At 42.3% G+C, this 17,581-nt stretch overlaps 1 protein-coding gene across 1 annotated transcript in view; it reads left to right on the top strand.

The window, feature by feature from the left end:
• The window catches only part of Epha4 (EPH receptor A4), a 142,922-nt gene extending 126,195 nt beyond the window's left edge, over positions 1-16,727 (top strand). Inside the window, exons 12-18 of the mRNA XM_051154023.1 lie at positions 1,828-1,889; positions 2,357-2,566; positions 4,597-4,746; positions 8,592-8,785; positions 11,341-11,496; positions 11,842-12,778; positions 16,094-16,727. Of these exons, the coding sequence (XP_051009980.1) occupies positions 1,828-1,889; positions 2,357-2,566; positions 4,597-4,746; positions 8,592-8,785; positions 11,341-11,496; positions 11,842-11,956 (887 nt within the window). The 3' untranslated portion in view covers positions 11,957-12,778; positions 16,094-16,727. The remainder of the gene's footprint in view (positions 1-1,827; positions 1,890-2,356; positions 2,567-4,596; positions 4,747-8,591; positions 8,786-11,340; positions 11,497-11,841; positions 12,779-16,093) is intronic.
• The last annotated feature ends 854 nt before the right edge of the window (positions 16,728-17,581 follow it).

Consider the following 17,581-nt stretch of genomic DNA (forward strand, 5'->3'; position numbering starts at 1 on the left):
GGTGTTAGCGCTTGATGGGAGAGCAGACTTTTCCTCATTAGGTGACAGGATCTTTTGATTGAGGCAGGATGATTAACACTCACATAGGTGATTTTGTTGTGTCCAATGACTTGTAGAGGGCAAGTGTGCTGGGGTGAGGCACTCCCACATGGACCTAGCAAGGCGAGAAAGTGTCTCCCTAGGACCTCTTTCAGCAAGACCAGAGAGTTCTTCTTAGCATCCGTCTGTCTGCACCACAGTTCTGACTTTAATTCTTCGCTGGGAGTCTGAATGGGATCATTCTCTTATTTAAAGTGGTTGCCTCTGAAATATGTCTTAGACATGATGGCCACATGCACAAATACAGCCAACACTGAGTAAAGGGTGCTTTCCAGCAGTGAGATAGCCCAGGCTGTTTTCTGACTAAATCGATAAAAGTAAATGCTTTCATCAAAGGGGTTCAATTGCTCTGTACTGCCCTCACACTTTCTCTCTTAGATGGGGGGTGGGGGGTAGACACCAGAGAAGCAGAGTTACAACATTTGCTGATGTACCCCACCCCCGTAACAGTGCTTTTTCAGAAGAAAGAATTTCAGACCCTGATCCATCACCTGTAAGAAATTAAAGAAAGACCAGATGTGGTGGCAGCACTCAGAAGGCAGAGGCAGGTGGATCTTTGTGAGTTCAAGGCCAGCCTGGTCTACAAAGCGAGTCCAGGACAGCCAAAGCTACACAGAGAAACCCCCTCTCAAAAAAACAAAAAGAAAAAGAAAAAGAGAAAAAAGAAATTAAAGAAAGGTTATTTCCTAGGGTCCCTAGGAAAATTATAGTAAAAAAGAAAAGGTTCATTTCCCCCAAGTCCCCAGACCAACCTTCCTTTCAAATAGTTTTATCCAGTATTGAATTCAAGCTCCTGTCTCAGGTGAAATTATTTGGACATATAATCTTATTTGTTTTTTTTTTTTTTAAATCCATAAAATATATTTTGATCCTTCCTCTTTCTCCTCCCCGACATCCTCCAAGTTCCTCCCTACTCCCTCCTTTCCAACCAACTTCTCTAGGAAAACAAAACAAACAAACAAAGAACAAAAGTTAAGACAAAATTTCAAGAAAGATTTGCTCTTAAGATAAATTATTAAAAGAAGCAAATAGAACAGATATGTTAGATGAGAAAGGACAGACTCCAGGACAGAAGGAAGGGAAGGGACAGAGTTCTACATGGTGTGTTGGAACGATCTGGTAATTCCAATACTTGGGAAGCAGAGGTGGGCTGATTTCCTGTGAGTTCAACATCAGCCTGGTCTACAAAGTCCAGAACAGCCAAGGATACACAGAGAAAGCCTGTCTTGAAAAAACAAAAACACAAACAAAACAACAAACCCAAAACTACAGCCCAAGGAAACTTAAATTTCTCTAAATAAAGAAGCTTTCTCTGTCCACAGACTTCAGCATCATACAAGTTGCTCTTCTGGGGATAAAAATCAATGAATTATTCTAAAGATTTTTTTTTCCCCCGCATTTCAACAGGCCTACCCATTTATCATGTCCCCCTGTTGTTTAAGTGAGCAATTATCCATTCATGTGGTCCCTGGGTACCAGAGGCCACTTTTGTTAAGGACCCTGTCAACAAGCCATCCGAAGGGTTAACCTTCCAGATGGAATTTAAGCCTACTTGTCCTCTGAATATTTCATTCCTAGCTTCCCACAGCTGAGGCATGAGCTCAGCCTGTTTTAATTAAATTAGATCGCACAAGACAGGTGTCTTGGCAGTAAAATTTCGCACAGCCCATTTTTATCTCATTAACTGCACTGCTCATCGAGCACTTTTGTTTTTCTTTTGGAAACTAGGTAAGCCCGTAATGATCATCACAGAGTACATGGAGAACGGCTCCTTGGATGCTTTCCTCCGGGTACGTGTCTGCTTTCTATCGAGCCATGGAATGCCCAGTATCCAGGCACTAACAGATCCATTCCTTGTACACATTCTGTTCCGGTGCATTCGTGGAATTTTTTTTTTTTCAGTAGGGTTCGGGAAGAGGAGGAATGGGATATGATGTGATTCTTAAGGCTATTGAATAATCCATGGGCAGTGAGGGTGGTATTTGATTTATTCCCACGCTGTGGAGCTCTTTGAGCCATAGATTCATTACACTTGGACAATTTCCATCTATCACAGGAAGCCAGCCCAGCTCGTTGAGTACACTCTACTCGTGAATTAGTGACTTTTGCTCAGAAAGGCCCGGAAATAATGCCGAGTTTCATTGCATGCCGGATACAGATATTAAAAAAAAAAAAAAAAGAAGCCGGTAATAAATGTTTGGTGATAATTGATTTGGCCTAATGCTAATGGGATTGTTCCCACTCTCTTCCTATGCAGAAGAATGATGGCCGCTTTACTGTCATCCAGCTGGTGGGCATGCTCCGTGGCATTGGCTCTGGGATGAAGTATTTATCCGATATGAGCTATGTGCATCGAGACCTGGCTGCTAGGAACATCCTGGTAAACAGCAACTTGGTCTGCAAGGTGTCCGATTTTGGCATGTCCAGGGTGCTTGAGGATGATCCCGAAGCAGCCTATACCACCAGGGTAAGGACTGCTTGCCACCTCTGGCACTGCATCCATTCTGATGAAACTAATTTTCTCTTGTCATAATGATGTTGGCACATGGTTTTTTTTCCCTCCTCCTCCTTCTTTTTCCTTCTTCTCTTCTTCTTCTTCTTCTTTTTCCTTCTTCTTCTTCCTCTTCTTCTTTTTCCTTCTTCTTCTTCTTCTTCTTCTCTTCCTCTTCCTCTTCTTCTTTCTTCTTCTTCTCCTCCTTCTTCTTCTTCTTCAAGTTTACTTATCCTTCAGGCCCTCTCTGCATTTCTGCATTCATTTTTAAACCATGCTTTAAAAAAAAAAAAAATGAGGGTTTGAAGCCAACTCTAATGGGTAGCCATTTTATAGAGCCACAAATTACAAGCAAAATCAATTCTCTTTCTTCTAAATTTTCTTGGGTAAAGTAAAGTGTTCATGAACAATGAGAAGGTATCTTTAAAACTGAGCCAGGGGTAATTTACTCAACAAATGATACATTATTATGAAAATCAGGAGGTTAGGTGACTTACTGTGTTAAGTGTGCCTATATATACTATATCCCAAATATATATCCATGTAATGCTGAAGTTCTCTCTCTTTCTCTCTCTCTCTCTCTCTCTCTCTCTCTCTCTCTCTCTCTCGCTCTCTCTCTCTCTCTTCCTTCTATATTCCTTTGCCTGTCTGAGCTTTTCAACTTAGTTCTTTTCCATTCTTTGCCAGGGTGGTGGCAGCAGGGGGGGGGGCGGGGTGGGGGGGGTTGCACAAAATTTCTTGATCTAAATAAGCTAAATCAGTATTTCTACTTGTTGCCTAATGGACTTGAGAGTGTATGTACTGAATTTATAAAGCATGTCGCAGTATCTAATGGCTTTCATTTTGGTAGGGACTGGTAAGCAGGGAGCAGGACACAGTGAGGAATGCTCTGCGTAGGGTCAGAAAGCATGCTGTCTTAGGCTAACAATCCGCATATAACACCCTAAAGGAATAAGCGCACAGTCCTCAAATAATTCCAATACCCATAATACAGAGCCTCTTCTAAATTCTGAGACTATCTTTGGTGAGCTCAGGGCATCTTCTATTGTTGTTCTCAAATACTGGAAGAAAAGAGAATTAATAGAATCTTCTAGAAGGGTGCATGTACATTTGGAAATTTTTGAAGGAAAACGGGTGCCCATCTATCTATAAGGTATACGAGCATAGAACACTGGGCCGTCACAGTGACCCACAGAACAGGAAAGTAACCTGGGCAGGTTATAAGACAATCTTAACTGATGGCTGACGGAACCGTGTGTGGTTCGAAATTCAACTTCCTTTCTCCAGATAGAATGTAAAGAAATTTGAAACTCAACTATATGTACTTTTTTTTACATCTAAAGCAAGAAACTTTTGAGGGTGTTTAGTGTAGTTTTGTTTTGCTTTGGAAAATTCCTCTTTTTCTGGGTGAGAGTTTGTTAATTTAACATTTGTGGGTGTGTTTGTGATTTTTTACATTAAAAAACTAATCTAATTAAATAATAGCCTTTCCTTTATGAAAGCATACTGGCTTTTTCAAAGGGCCTGTTTTGAGTATCTTTGTCATGCTATGTAAGACTAGGAAGACAGGGTGGTGGGTAGAATCATCCATTTTGCCTTCCTTTGTTCATTGTTTCTGACTCAGTGTTAAGCGCAGCCTTTGTAAGCCTGGATGGGAGAAATGCATTAAGAAGGCAAAACAAACGTAAGCTACATATCCTTTGATATACCCCAAATAACATATGTATTTATGTAAAACCTGAGATTTCCTCTCTGTAATACTGCCCTAAGCAGCGCTCAGAGAATAATTAGCCAGATTACTCTTTCACTTCCCTGTGGTTAACGAACACATGTGAGAACTGCCTCAACCTGGAAGACTTTAGCTCACGTACACAAGTCTGCTATTGCCGAAAGCTACCTCAGGAATGCAGTTGTCTCGCTTGTCAAGTACGGCATTCAGAAACAAAAAAATGGCCACCACATCTGTGGGAACATTAGGGAATGACTGATAGCTGACATGTTCGCAGGGCGGCAAGATTCCTATCCGGTGGACTGCACCAGAAGCAATTGCCTATCGTAAATTTACATCAGCCAGTGACGTCTGGAGCTACGGAATCGTGATGTGGGAAGTGACGTCGTATGGCGAGAGACCGTACTGGGATATGTCCAATCAAGATGTGAGTGTTTTCCCTGAACTTTAGAAAGTTCTGTGTTACCATACGCTTAAGTAAGCATTGGGTTTGAAATGAAACATTAAAGTCAATGTTTTCTCTCTCTCTCTCTCTCTATATATATATATGCACCTCGTAACCACATTATAGCCAACAATGATTTGATTTCAAGATGAAAATTAAAGTGTTTCCATGGTTTAGTGTAGAGGAAGAAATAGATCCCAGGAGTTATAGGTAAACAATGCAAAGACTGAGGAAACAACTTTCACATGTGGTAAAACCGACACAAAAGTTTCGCTGAAAGAAACCTAGTGGATGTTTGAAAGCTGGTATAGTTGTAATTAGACCTTGGCCCTCAAGGACTCTTAAATAAAGCTTCGCTAAATGACCCTTTGTAAATTATGCACATCCCTTTAAACGTACCATCTGGACTAGTTCGTGAGGGAGTATCTACGATGCATGCAATTTCAGGGACGCATTCAATAATGACACTAATAAGATTCCAGGCTAATAGAATTTAATTACAGACATCTCCAGTGAGGAAGGAAAAAACAAATGCAAAACACAGTTAGTCCCAGATCGGGGATTTCCTAGAACATGTTTTAGTTAATTCTGGAAAAAAATTTTAGGATTAGAAATTATGTGACCCCCACCACCACCATACCATCTTTACTAGTATTTACTCAGGGTGGGACATTATAGAAGAATATTTACAATATGATATTTACCAATTAAAATGATGTCCAGCTCTGCCATAAACTGAGCTAGCTGAGCACTTAAAATTATATGTCGGAAAGCTTTCCTTTTAAATCTTGATTCTGATGCGGAATGATGTCTGTCTGTCCATATGCCTCACCCACGTAAATACAACAGGAAATTACAGAACCCTCACTCTAATAGAACTCAAGTTCCTATGAATGGCCAGAGCAATGGCAAGTCCTGTATTCACATCTAGGTAGGTAGGGTACGGGAGATTTCTCCACAGTGCCTAGCTAGTTGTCGTTGTTGTTGTTGTTTTGTTTTTGTTTTTAAGTAGTATTAACATTGTATCATCAGCCGCTCATGAGAGGAGATTCATGGTGGACAGGATGAAAGATAAGAGCTAGCATTAGGAGATGCAGAAAGACTGGGAGTGAGTGCTGTATAGTCCATTGTTGGAAAGGATTGTAGCTTGTAGATGTCTCCAAGTATTGTCTTTGAGCAATGTATGAATTCAGTCAGTCAGAGAGACAGAGGTAAGCCAAACGAGCATGGTATGCCATCAAGCTTCCTCAACTGCCGTTGAGAGTCCTGCTAAATGAGTGTCTATGAAAGAACAGTATTCCTGCCCTACCTGTTGGCAGACTCGATAATTCTGACAGTTTTGGTTGCTCTCTGCTATGCTTTTCATTTGGGAAGCTTTGAGGCCATTTCTTGCTCACAAATAGTACTGATATGTGTCATCTATATGTTTGTCTGTGTTGATTTTGGGACCAATGGGAATCAGCAGGGAATGTGACATATGGCAAATGGAATTACAACACTGGGGAAAATACATCAAACTAAGTAATTTGAAAAAAGAAGTTATTTGTTGTTTTCCCACCCAGAAGACTTGCATTGAGCTAAAATGGTGTTTGTTTATTTGTTTGTTTGTTTGTTTTTCGAGGGTTTCTTGGTATAGCCCTGAGGGTCCTGGAACTCGATCTATAGACCAGGGTGGCCTTGAACTCCCAGAGATTTGCCTGTCTCTGCCTCCCGAGTGCTGGGATCAAAGGCATGCGACACCATTGCTAAAACATGTTTTTTGTTTAAAAAAAACAAACAAACAAAACAGGAAACCTAAAAGGTCTCTTTCTAGTTGGTTATGGGTAGGGAGCATTCATTAGTTTGAGTTTACCAGGCATAAGCCCAGTGCTATTTGCATTCCCACCAATAGAGAATGCTTTCATCAACTCCAAAGTCAACACCATGTACTTGGAAAGATAAAAGGAACACATGGCTCAAACTGACCTGATATGCGTGTATACAGTGAAGTTACACGAGGTAGAGTAGAGATGTCTACTTTAGAAGGAAAAGCAGTTAATTCCGATGCAATAAGATATTGAAAAATACTTTGGAGATGGTCCTCCCTCAGAAGATGATTACCAGACAGGAGCAGTTTGCTAGTTAAAAAAGATAGCCGTCAAATTTGTGTCTAGAATCTAGATCCACTCAAATTGACTTATTTTCTGTGGCAGGCGAGTTTCTCGGCAGTCAATAGCCCCTTGTGGGATAAATCCAATGTGGTTATGGGATGGCTGCAGTACTTTGTCTTTTTGACAGCAATCATTTGGGTAGGGGCAAAGGGAAAAACAACAACAACGACAAATAAAAGGCTTAAAGTATCAAACAAAACTGCTTCCAATATCCGAGATGCTCATGAGCAATGCTTAAGAGTAAGGAACAGTTTGAAGTGGTTCCCTCCCTGTCTTTGCGCTTGGCGGAAGAAAATCACCTATAGAGCATTCATCTTCCAGTGGAGAGGAGTGTCTGGGAAAAAGCCAATGAGAATGTAGTAAGTATGAGCGAAGCATGGGCTGAGGCAGAAGGATGGAGAGTGGGAGGCCGGCCAACTGAACTATATTGTTAGATCCTGTCTCAAAGAAAAAAAAGGGATGGAGAAAAAAAAATGAAAGAAAGAAAACCAATGTGCTGGCAGTGATGACACATTAAAGGGGCACATTAGAGGGATTCCTTCATCTTATTAGGCAGGAAGACGAAACACTCCGAATGGCCTTAAGCAGTAAGACAGTAGACACTTTCCACTGAAACTCCCTCTTATATGTAAGGCTCCCCTTATAGTATGAACAAATTAAAATTTTGAATAAAGTAAATCAGCAATGGCCTGTGGCCAAGACAAAGACTGAGCTGATGTATTGTGGGCATAAGTTTATTGTTTAGTTTAAATGTTTCTTTGTCTCTCACATCTATTTGCAAACTTTGTTCTGAGAATTTCCTATCTAAATGGTGTGTAAACTCTGCTCCCCAATTGTCCCCCTGGTATGTCAATAAAACAGCTTACAGCCAATCGATGCGCAGGGCAGAGAATAGGGCTGAACTTCCTGCCAGCTAGGGGAGGAGAGTTAGAAAAGGAAGAAGGGGATTGAGCCAGGGGATTTGGCCTCTGGTAGAGGTCCAAGAAGGAGCTGGAGCCAAGGAAAGCTACAGACTGCAACTATCACTGGGATATTTGCAGGGCATAAGACAAAGTAGCATAGAGGGTTAAGAGCAGACATAAACCACTCAAGATTGTATTGTTAACCTTATTTTTAAACAAATATAAAAGAGTCAATTATTTGTGTGATAGTTGGGTTAAGAAGTAAGCTAAGAGAAACAAACACTGTTTTATAAAAATAACATCAACGATGTATAAAAGGGTGTAGATGCCCTAAAGAGAAAATGGCTAGGTGTCTGGAAGTGGGCACTGATGCTGACATAGTCACTACTGCGTGAGGGGCACACAGGACTGAAGTGATGCTTAGGGACTTCCAATTTTGGAATTACTTCCTAAAGGATGCCTGGCACTAGGTGGCTTTTACTGGAGTGTGTAGGTGTGTTGATACTGAATAGCAAGGTGCAGACAGGACCCCCATGATGTTGGAGGGCTGTCACCAGAGCTCTGACACCATGCTGTGATCTAATTGGGTTCTAACCACTTTGGAATATCAATGCATCTTTAGTTCGAGTTTCAGATTGGCACCACTTCCACTTAACAGCTGGCTTTTCCCTCCCGTTGCCAGCAGTACCTGGCTTTGGCTTCTGTAAAGGAGTTGGAGCTGTGCCCGTGCTTAAGCGGCTGGCAGCTCACCACATCTTCCTGCTGTCCTCTCTAGGTGATTAAAGCCATCGAGGAAGGCTATCGGCTACCCCCACCAATGGACTGCCCCATTGCCCTCCACCAGTTGATGCTGGACTGCTGGCAGAAAGAGAGAAGTGACAGGCCTAAATTTGGCCAGATTGTCAACATGTTGGACAAGCTCATCCGCAATCCCAACAGCCTGAAGAGGACAGGGCCGGAGAGTTCCAGGTGTGCCATGCTTACTAATAGTGATGTATGAGGGACTACATCATATGTGACAGGAGAGCGTGGTACATTCTCATCCCTCCCTTTGCAGAGTCCCAGGCTACCTCCAAGCTCTTGGGGTGCTTCTTCAGTTACTCTGAGCCTTTCCTGTTAACAGATTCAGGGCACCTAGAGGCCAGACTCATCTGGTGTAGATCAAGGTAGAAAAGCCTACTGGCCGGTTAGACTGCTAGGAAGTCAAAAGTGAGAAGACTCAAGCCTGCATCATCAGCCGGGGTGCCCACTCGGCTTCAAATCTGAGCTTCTTAAAGGTGTCTCTCTTGTTGTGACACTGACTTAAAAACAGAACATTCCTTCCATGTTAGCCTGTCCTAGGCCTTCCAGTTTTCTTCGTAGACCCTCTGAAATTCTCCTCAAAGAGCCCTAACATCCTGGAAGAGGAGAAATGTATTTGCTATCACAACATAAGAAAGAAACACTCTGGGTAGATGGCAGGAAGAACTTCTAGTCTCTGCTCCTAAATCCCTCCCATTGGCCATGGGACAAAAAGGGCCATCACTGAGCTCTTGAAACGACACTAGACATGGCTGGGACCTTGTGTGACTTTATTAACTGAAGAAAGGCATCTTCTACCATGAGGGGGATTTGTTCTTGTTGTTGTTGCTGCTGCTGCTGTTCTGTTCTTGAAAAGGTTGAAATGGCCCAGAAGCTTCCTTTCCAGGTCTAGCCAGTTTCTTCAATTCCTGGGAGTAAATCTCTCCTACCTTGTTTTCAGCTGTGTTCTTTTTTTTTATTGGGGTGGGGGTTTGGTGAGGAGGTACCTGTTTAAGGCTAACCTTTTAGTATTTGGTAGTGCTCAGCATTTAAAAAAACATTAAAAGTGCCTCAGCCATGAACACCACATAATGTCTGTTCTGCACCAAAGCCTAGAGCAAATTGAGTTAACAGCATCTATTTTTCTCGGCTCTGAACTTTTTCTTGATAATAGTATTTAAATAATACTTGTCACTGTTGATGATAATAGGATATAATGGAATACAGGACAGGATTCAGCACAAAATTAGGCAAATGTGGTGTTCTCCAAACAGAACAAGGACTGCTGAACAAGTATGGCAATGACTAAGTGACACCAAGTGGAGATATTTTCACCCTGAGGTTATCCTGACCTTTGTCAGGCACGTAGAGCCCTGTTCATGAGCTTAGCCTGAAAGTACAAATAAATACAAGCAATTTGCTCTTTGTTTGACAACAAGTGCTGTGGCTCTACATCCCACACTCAATGACAAAAATAAAATCCTATGAGGTAATGTTATTAACTCAAAATTAGGAGAATTCAACCTTGGTTATTTTTATTGTAAGCACATGCTGAATTTTACTCAGAAAAACTTAGACAACTGAAATAACTAAAGGAAGGTCAGAGAGGCAAGTTATTTGGACACAAAATTGATAGTGTAAACTGAGTTTTTATTAAAATATTTATGTGAAAGAGAGATAATGCAAATGCAAATAACAGGTAAAAAATGAAAGCTTTTCAAGGATTGGTTAATTCTATATTTAAAAAAAACAAATCTAAGCATTATAACTTCTGTTTTTAGGAAAAAAAAATTGTCTTAATCGAGGACATTATTCCAACTTAAATGTCTGTGCACCATCATAGTTTCAGGCTAAAATGTTGAAATCACACAGACTTTCTGTGGTTTTGAGGGTAAAGAGAAGTTTAAGAAAACCATGTTTCTATGTAGGAAATTACAATAGGGGTGTTATAAAATGCCTCTCTGAAGGTCTAGCCTGTGGTCATTATTAAGTAGAAAGGCAAAGATGACTGAGTCTCTTAAAGACTGCATGGGAGATTCCTTGCGTATCTCTATCATAAGACGGAATGCCAAGTCAGTCCTGACTGTCGATCTGATATGACAGTAGTGCCTTGCTTAAGAATGACAATGACTAAGTTAGTCAGAAGCGTTGGCTTCACTGGGACCATTCTTGGCAGAGGAATCTGAGGGGCACATACCCCAATCCAAAGAGCCATCACAGAACAGCACTCTTTCTGCATGCAGGTCAGGCGAGGGTTGGTTAAAGAGAAGATTAACTCCCACTGTCCCGGGGCTCCTGGGAATTCCCTGAGCGTGTCTGCAGGCCTAGCTAAGAACATGGTAGACTTGAACTCTCACTCCCTGCTGCTCTCTCAGCTCACATCAAGCCTGGCAGCTTGCAAGCTCCCAGTTTTCCTCCATCAGGCTTCACCTGAGCTTTCCATAGTTGTGGTATTTGAGCCTCATTGAAAAAAAAAGAGAGAAAGAAAGAAAGAGAAAAGGAAAGTGGATTCTTTCACTGAAGACTGTACAAGTTTGAGTCACAGAGGCTACCCCATGCTCTACCAAGTTGGGGTGGTCAAGAACCTGCTGTGAGGTGCAAATGCTGGCGGCTGGGGGTGGAGACACACATTAATTTTGTTTGGCAGTTATTCTACTTACCTCTTGGTTTGACCCTTTGTTTCCCTAGCCTGTCCCGCGCAGTCGGACTTCTATCCATTTTACAAGTTCTCTTTCCATTTTCAGACCAAACACAGCCTTGTTGGATCCCAGCTCCCCTGAATTCTCGGCCGTAGTATCAGTGGGTGACTGGCTGCAGGCCATCAAAATGGACCGGTATAAGGATAACTTCACAGCCGCCGGGTACACCACGCTAGAAGCTGTGGTTCACATGAGCCAGGAGTAAGTACTCAGCGATGTAACACCAAAGGGTAAATCTAGATTTCATAGTATTTTCCTGTTTTGCTTTGAGCTTCATAATCATTCCCTACCATTAAATAGTTTAAAAAAACAAAAAGAAAGAAAGAAAGAAATCTGGAATGCCTCTCATTTTGATTCAGTGTAATTTTACACGCTCTCTATTATACCTGCATTGCTGTGTTGGATTGCTTACTGGAACATTTATACACCTGCCTCGTACTGTATTAATTGTGGCTGATTCAAATGTATGTCTGCATGAAACCTTGAGGAGGAGATTCTCTGCACCCGCCATGACTTTCTCTCCCTCTCTCTCGGTCCCATCTGCAGTGACCTGGCGAGAATTGGCATCACTGCCATCACGCACCAGAATAAGATTTTGAGCAGCGTCCAGGCGATGCGAACCCAAATGCAGCAGATACACGGCAGGATGGTTCCTGTCTGAGCCAGAACTGAATAGACTCAAAACTCTTGAATAGTTTACCTCATCCATGCACTTTAATTGAAGAACTGCACTTTTTTTAACTTCGTCTTCGCCCTCTGAAATTAAAAGGAAAAGCAAACAAGAAAAATATCTGCAGCGTTGCTTGGTGTAAGAGATTGCTGAAACCGCGGGGCTTGTATGAACGACCCTGATCATCGCAATTAAACCCGGAGCCAGTAATTTCTCAGAATTACTCTGTCCGTCGCTGGTGTGTAAAATACATGTACTTATATAAATAAAACTCTGCCTCCGAGTTTCGATGCTGTATTTCCCGTCAGATACCCAGCTTTTAAAGTTACCCTAATCCTTTCTCTGTCTGGAATTTCAACCGAAGGATTTTGTCTGTGGCATCAATTGCAGTCATCACTTCTCAACGGAACGACGAAGACCTCTGGGCCCCAGGAGCATTGGCAAAGGACTCTACGGTGGCTGTCAGGGCTTGGTTTTATACCACAGAGTAAAATCCAGGTGAAAGCCACATGGCCCATTCATGCTGCCTCTTCAGTGCCCAGGAGACTTGGTGGATTTTTGTGACATAGAGGAGGCTACAAAGAAAAGGAAAATGGATTTAAAAAAAAAAAAAAAAGCGAACTCTCAAGCCCTATTACCCCTAACTGGACAAATGAGGTCTTTGAGGGCCTGAGGCTGTGCCGTATAAAGTTTCATTTGGGAATGCTACAAACTTATCATAATTTCCTTATGGAAAATGGGCTGTGACAATCCTGAATGGGGAATTTTTCACACGCATACCCCTTTTAAAGTGGCAACTCCCAAATTTACAAGGTAAGTTAATAGAATGAGCAATGAGCTTCTGGTAAATTCCTCTCTCTCTCTCTCTCTCTCTCTCTCTCTCTCTCTCCCTCCTCCGCCCCCTCTCTCTCCTCCTCTCTCTCTCTCTCGCTCCCTCCCTCTCTTCTCCTCTCTCTCTCTCTCTCTCTCTCCCTCTCTCTCTCCTCTCTCCTTGCTTCCTTTTGAAACACTGAAAAGCACCATGCCAGGTGCTAGGTTATATGAGATTTTGGTCCTCTTTTCATAGTAGAAGACACCAAAACCAATACAGTTCCCCTATTATTCTTCAAGAAACAGAAAATTACCTGAAGCAAAGTCAGGGTCATGTGGACGGATCCTAGACTCCCCACTAGCTGTGGTTCCCTCAAGAAGGGTACCCTTGGCCTTTGATGACTACTTGTTAGTTTCTGGATGTCAGATGTGTTAGGAGTGTTTCTAACTACTGAAGTGTGCATCCCATCTTTTCGGGGGAGTCATTTAAATAAGGAAGAATGTGTCTGTCTTATCCAAGTAACCCTTGTAGCAGGCCAGCTGGACCACGGAGGAGTCACCAACATGTCAGTGCTAAGCCTGCGAATGTCACTGACTTCCCCATTACCAGAAAATGACTTACTAAAACACACTCTACTTCCATTAGCAGCATCCAGTGCCTCTCAATCTTAAGTTCTAGAACTTTCTTTTAGAAGCAGTTATATTATATGGTAGTTCATTCCTAGATGCAAAAGGCCAATTTTTGCACCAGGATTTTTGGTTTAACTATTTCAGTTTTAACACTTTTAACCAAGAGCTTGGTTGAGTTAAATGACCTCTTTTTTTTTTTTTTTTTTTTTTTTTTTTCTTTTCCTGAAAGCTATTTCTTATAGAATAAGAAATGTTAAATTTGATGCAGTCAAATTATGGTAGTTTAGCAATAACATTTTTTTTCCAATATTAGTTGTAAAAAAAGCTTTTCTGTTCTCAAGGAATCTGATTTTTTTTAAAAGTACTTCAACAATTTTTGTTTTAGCTCTGCTTTTGCTGAAGCCTAGGAGTTTTTGATTTTCATGCTAAAAGTTGACAATTGTGGGTGGGGTTCTGTCTGCATTTTTCATCTTCCTTGTTTTGTTTTACAAATATAGTTTTGTTTAAGACCCTCTGGAAATTTGAGGGTGCATTGTTTTGTTGTTGTTTTTTGTTATTTTCATTTATTCTTTGTGTGTATACGTGCATGCAGGCACATATGTGGCCTATGTCTGGAGGTTAGAGGACAATATACACAAATCAGTTACACATGTGTGCCCCAGGGATGGATATCAGGGCGTTAGGCTTGGCAACAGGCATCCTTATCCACTGAGCCATCTCACTGGCCCAAGTACTTTGTTTGAAATCTCTGCTGTCCTAGTCCAATAAGAAAGCATTATGGAATTACACATGAAGTGAAAACAGAATATTACCTGGCAACCAGTGCTGAATGATTAAAGGGTTCCCTTTGGTAAAGCCACCAACTTGAGGCCTGACATGTTTTGCTAAGCATGGAATGTGTTCAAAGCACAACTTCACTAAGGTATTCTAACAAGTTGAACGTTGTTTACGGTGTTGAACCTTTTGCTGTTCCTTGGCAGCTATCTCAGCAAATGGTATAATAGGGGAGGAAGGTTACTTCATTCAAAGACCACCTTCTGAGTCTTAACCTCTGTTAGAGTCAAGGCCAATGGAAAAGGGGGAAAAAAAGTTCCAAGTGTCTGCAATAATACCCAAAGTCCAGCAAAAGTGTTTACTACCTCCTGAGGTCTTAGCAGTGAACATGAGAACAATAGGAAAGCCACACTGTTTCCCAGGGTGTGGAGCCAGACTCTGGCACCCTGACAGCTATGGAGTCTAAAGCCAACTGAAACGTTGACACTGGAAACTCGCCACACTTTGCTTCCTAACTCGGTTCCGCCACCTGTAAATTAGAGAGCTAATGATACCTTTGCAATAATAACAGCTTTCCCCTGACGTGGTCGTGTGCGCATGTGAGAAGTGTTCTCACAGAGAGCTCCCAAGAGGAACGAACAGGTGCTTTCTTCCCACCTCATCCAGGTTCACTGAATGGTCCCTGCATGTGGCCCAATGGCCCAAAGGCAGATCGGGTGCAGAGGACCAGGCAGATGAAGCCCCTTCCTTCACTTTGGTTTATGTGAGGCTGGGATGACATATGTATGCATCGGTATTAAAAGGCACCTGTAAAGATATTTGCACTTCCTGTGACTGACTCCAAAGGGCAGCGTTTTGTGTATTCTATTATTTCTTCCTTGGCTTCGACTCTAGAACTCCCTTAATACTAAAGGAACTGCCTGGACTCTTAACTCTGACATTAACCAGATGTCAGCTTTCACGGTCCCTTTCTTCTCTTCTTGGATAGCTTTCTTCACCTAAGCAAGCCCCACCCCCCACCTACGCCACGCCCACTCGGTACTATGAGTACATTTCTATGATGTATATCTATACTCACATTAAGTGAAGAAGGGCTTAGCAGACAGAAGGGTGCAGACTTAGCCAGAAGAACTTCCCACAAAACTTTGCCCGAACACATGGCCTGGTTGCATGTCGGAATTTTAAGGTCAATGCCGTCTTCTCCTTGTCCTTCATGAGAACAAACATGTGCTTGACGAAGCCCGTGTATGGACAGGTTTCCAAAACTACATGTGATGGACTTGCTGCCTCCCAGAAAGAAAAAGTTACGAAGCATGGCAGATCCTCGTTCTTTTACTTTTTTTTTTCTTTTCCTTTTAGTTTTTGTTTTGTTTTTGTTTATGAGACAGGGTCTCACCTTGTAGCCTACCCTGGCCTGAAACTTGTTATATAGATAAGGCTAGCCTCAAACTCTTAAGAGATTCACCTAGCCTCTGTCTCCTGAGTGCTGGAATTAAAACAGTTTGTGCCACTCTGCCCAGCTCCCTTTTTTTTTTTTTTCCCAAGTAGTTCAGATAGCCACATGGTGGTGGCTCACTCCTGTAATCCCAGCACTCAGGAGGCAGAGGCAAGCAGACCTCTAGGAATTCAAGGCCAGCCAGGGGTTACATAGTGAGACCCTGTCTCAAGTAATAACAATAATAGTAATACTTTGGATAATTATAAAGAGCCTCCGTGCTGACAAGTGAGTTCTTACTCATCCGGGTTGAACGTGCATATTAATGGCACTCTGTATGCACTGGGCATTGACACTTTTCTGTGACCCCAAAATGGTGTGTGTCCTGTTTCTCTTTGGTATAAGTGTGGCTTGTAATTGACTCGTGGACTGCTGGCTGGTAATACTGGCTGATGGCTTTTGTCTCTTTTTTTCTACAGGGAATAGACTGCTATCTCAGCCCCACAGCCCTTCCTGTTGAGAACAAAGCCCTTGGAAGAAAACAGAACGCACCCTCCACGTTTCCTTCTCAATGTTGTTCTCTGGCTTCTCTTCTGTCAGTTTGGAGGCAAAGAAGACGCGACCAAACACCTGTACCTGAAAAGCAGAAGATATGTTGCAAGTCCCCTTCACCCAGGAACACGACAGCATCTAGTGCTGGCATCTGCTCTCCAGCTACACTGAGGAATCTACTGTCTCAAGGCACCAGCTCTGCAGAGCGCTCGCTCCCAAACTCCTTGTGGTTTTATTTATATGTATTTCCATATTTCATTCCTGTACTGTCACCGCTGCATCCGTGTGGCAGCAAGTGACCAAATGTTACAGGTTTGCCTATGGACGCCAGGTCAGGCGCCGCCACGCAGAACAAAGCCAGTTCCGTACGCTGCCTACAATATGCATTGCTGAAGAAACATTTTACCCAGGGTGTGCCATTGCAGTGATATAAATATATTTTTTTCCTAGACTAAAATATGACCTGAATATCTCTTTTGATGTGTGTACATAAGTTTGAGTGTGTGTATATGTGTGTGTGTGTGTGTGTGTGTGTGTGTATGCGTGTGTGTATGTGTGTGTGCATGTGCGTGTGTAACCTCATGCTTAGAACTGCCTGTGAATGTTGTGGAATGCTACACCTGGAGAGTTCTGGTTTACTACCAGTTCAGAGATAAAGAGTCACATGATAGGCGAGGCCCAGAGACCATGCCCATCCATTGGGAAGACAGTTTGGCTTTATCTGTGAGTGTAAGGCAGCTGTCACATTTACCCCAAGAAGCAATTCTACAGCTTTGGACAGTTGCTTTTTGCCTCGATGGTGGAGAGATGATTGGATATAAGCCTGATTCGCCAATTCCACAATGGAGAGAGAAGGGAATGGAGTCCGTACAGTGACCCCGGATAGAGGACGAGTCGCCTTTGTTCCCCTGCATAAGTGAACTTGATGAATGCGAACAAATATATGCAATTCATATACTTTTGGAGATGAACTAAGATATGTGTGTCAGCCTTGAGATGACGTGTCTGGAGTAATACTTTGTGTCCCAGTGTCACAGAAAAATACGTACATGCCAGTGGCTCTTGAGGTTTAATGTAGTTGGGATGAAGTGGCCTCTAGCAATTCCAGGTTCCCCAATTACGTGTGGAAAGTTTCTCCGGTAGTTAATATGCAGCTAACTCCTTTTGCCCTCGAAAGTGCATCAGTCTTCTAGAACCCTGAGTTCTGGTGTATGAAGATACAGTATTGACAGGATTCATATACCGAACTCCAGCCAGCATACTGCCATTTTACTTAACCTGAGTGGCTGCCTTGCTTATTCTGAGCTATGGTTGCAGAAACTGTGGCTGTTTATATAAGCTATAACATCAAATCAGGGAAAAATGGGGGAAAAAGATTCTGAACCATATATTGTTGAATAAGTAGAGAAAAATCA

This window comes from Acomys russatus, chromosome 12, assembly GCF_903995435.1.
Source record: "Acomys russatus chromosome 12, mAcoRus1.1, whole genome shotgun sequence".
Lineage (NCBI taxonomy): Eukaryota > Metazoa > Chordata > Mammalia > Rodentia > Muridae > Acomys > Acomys russatus.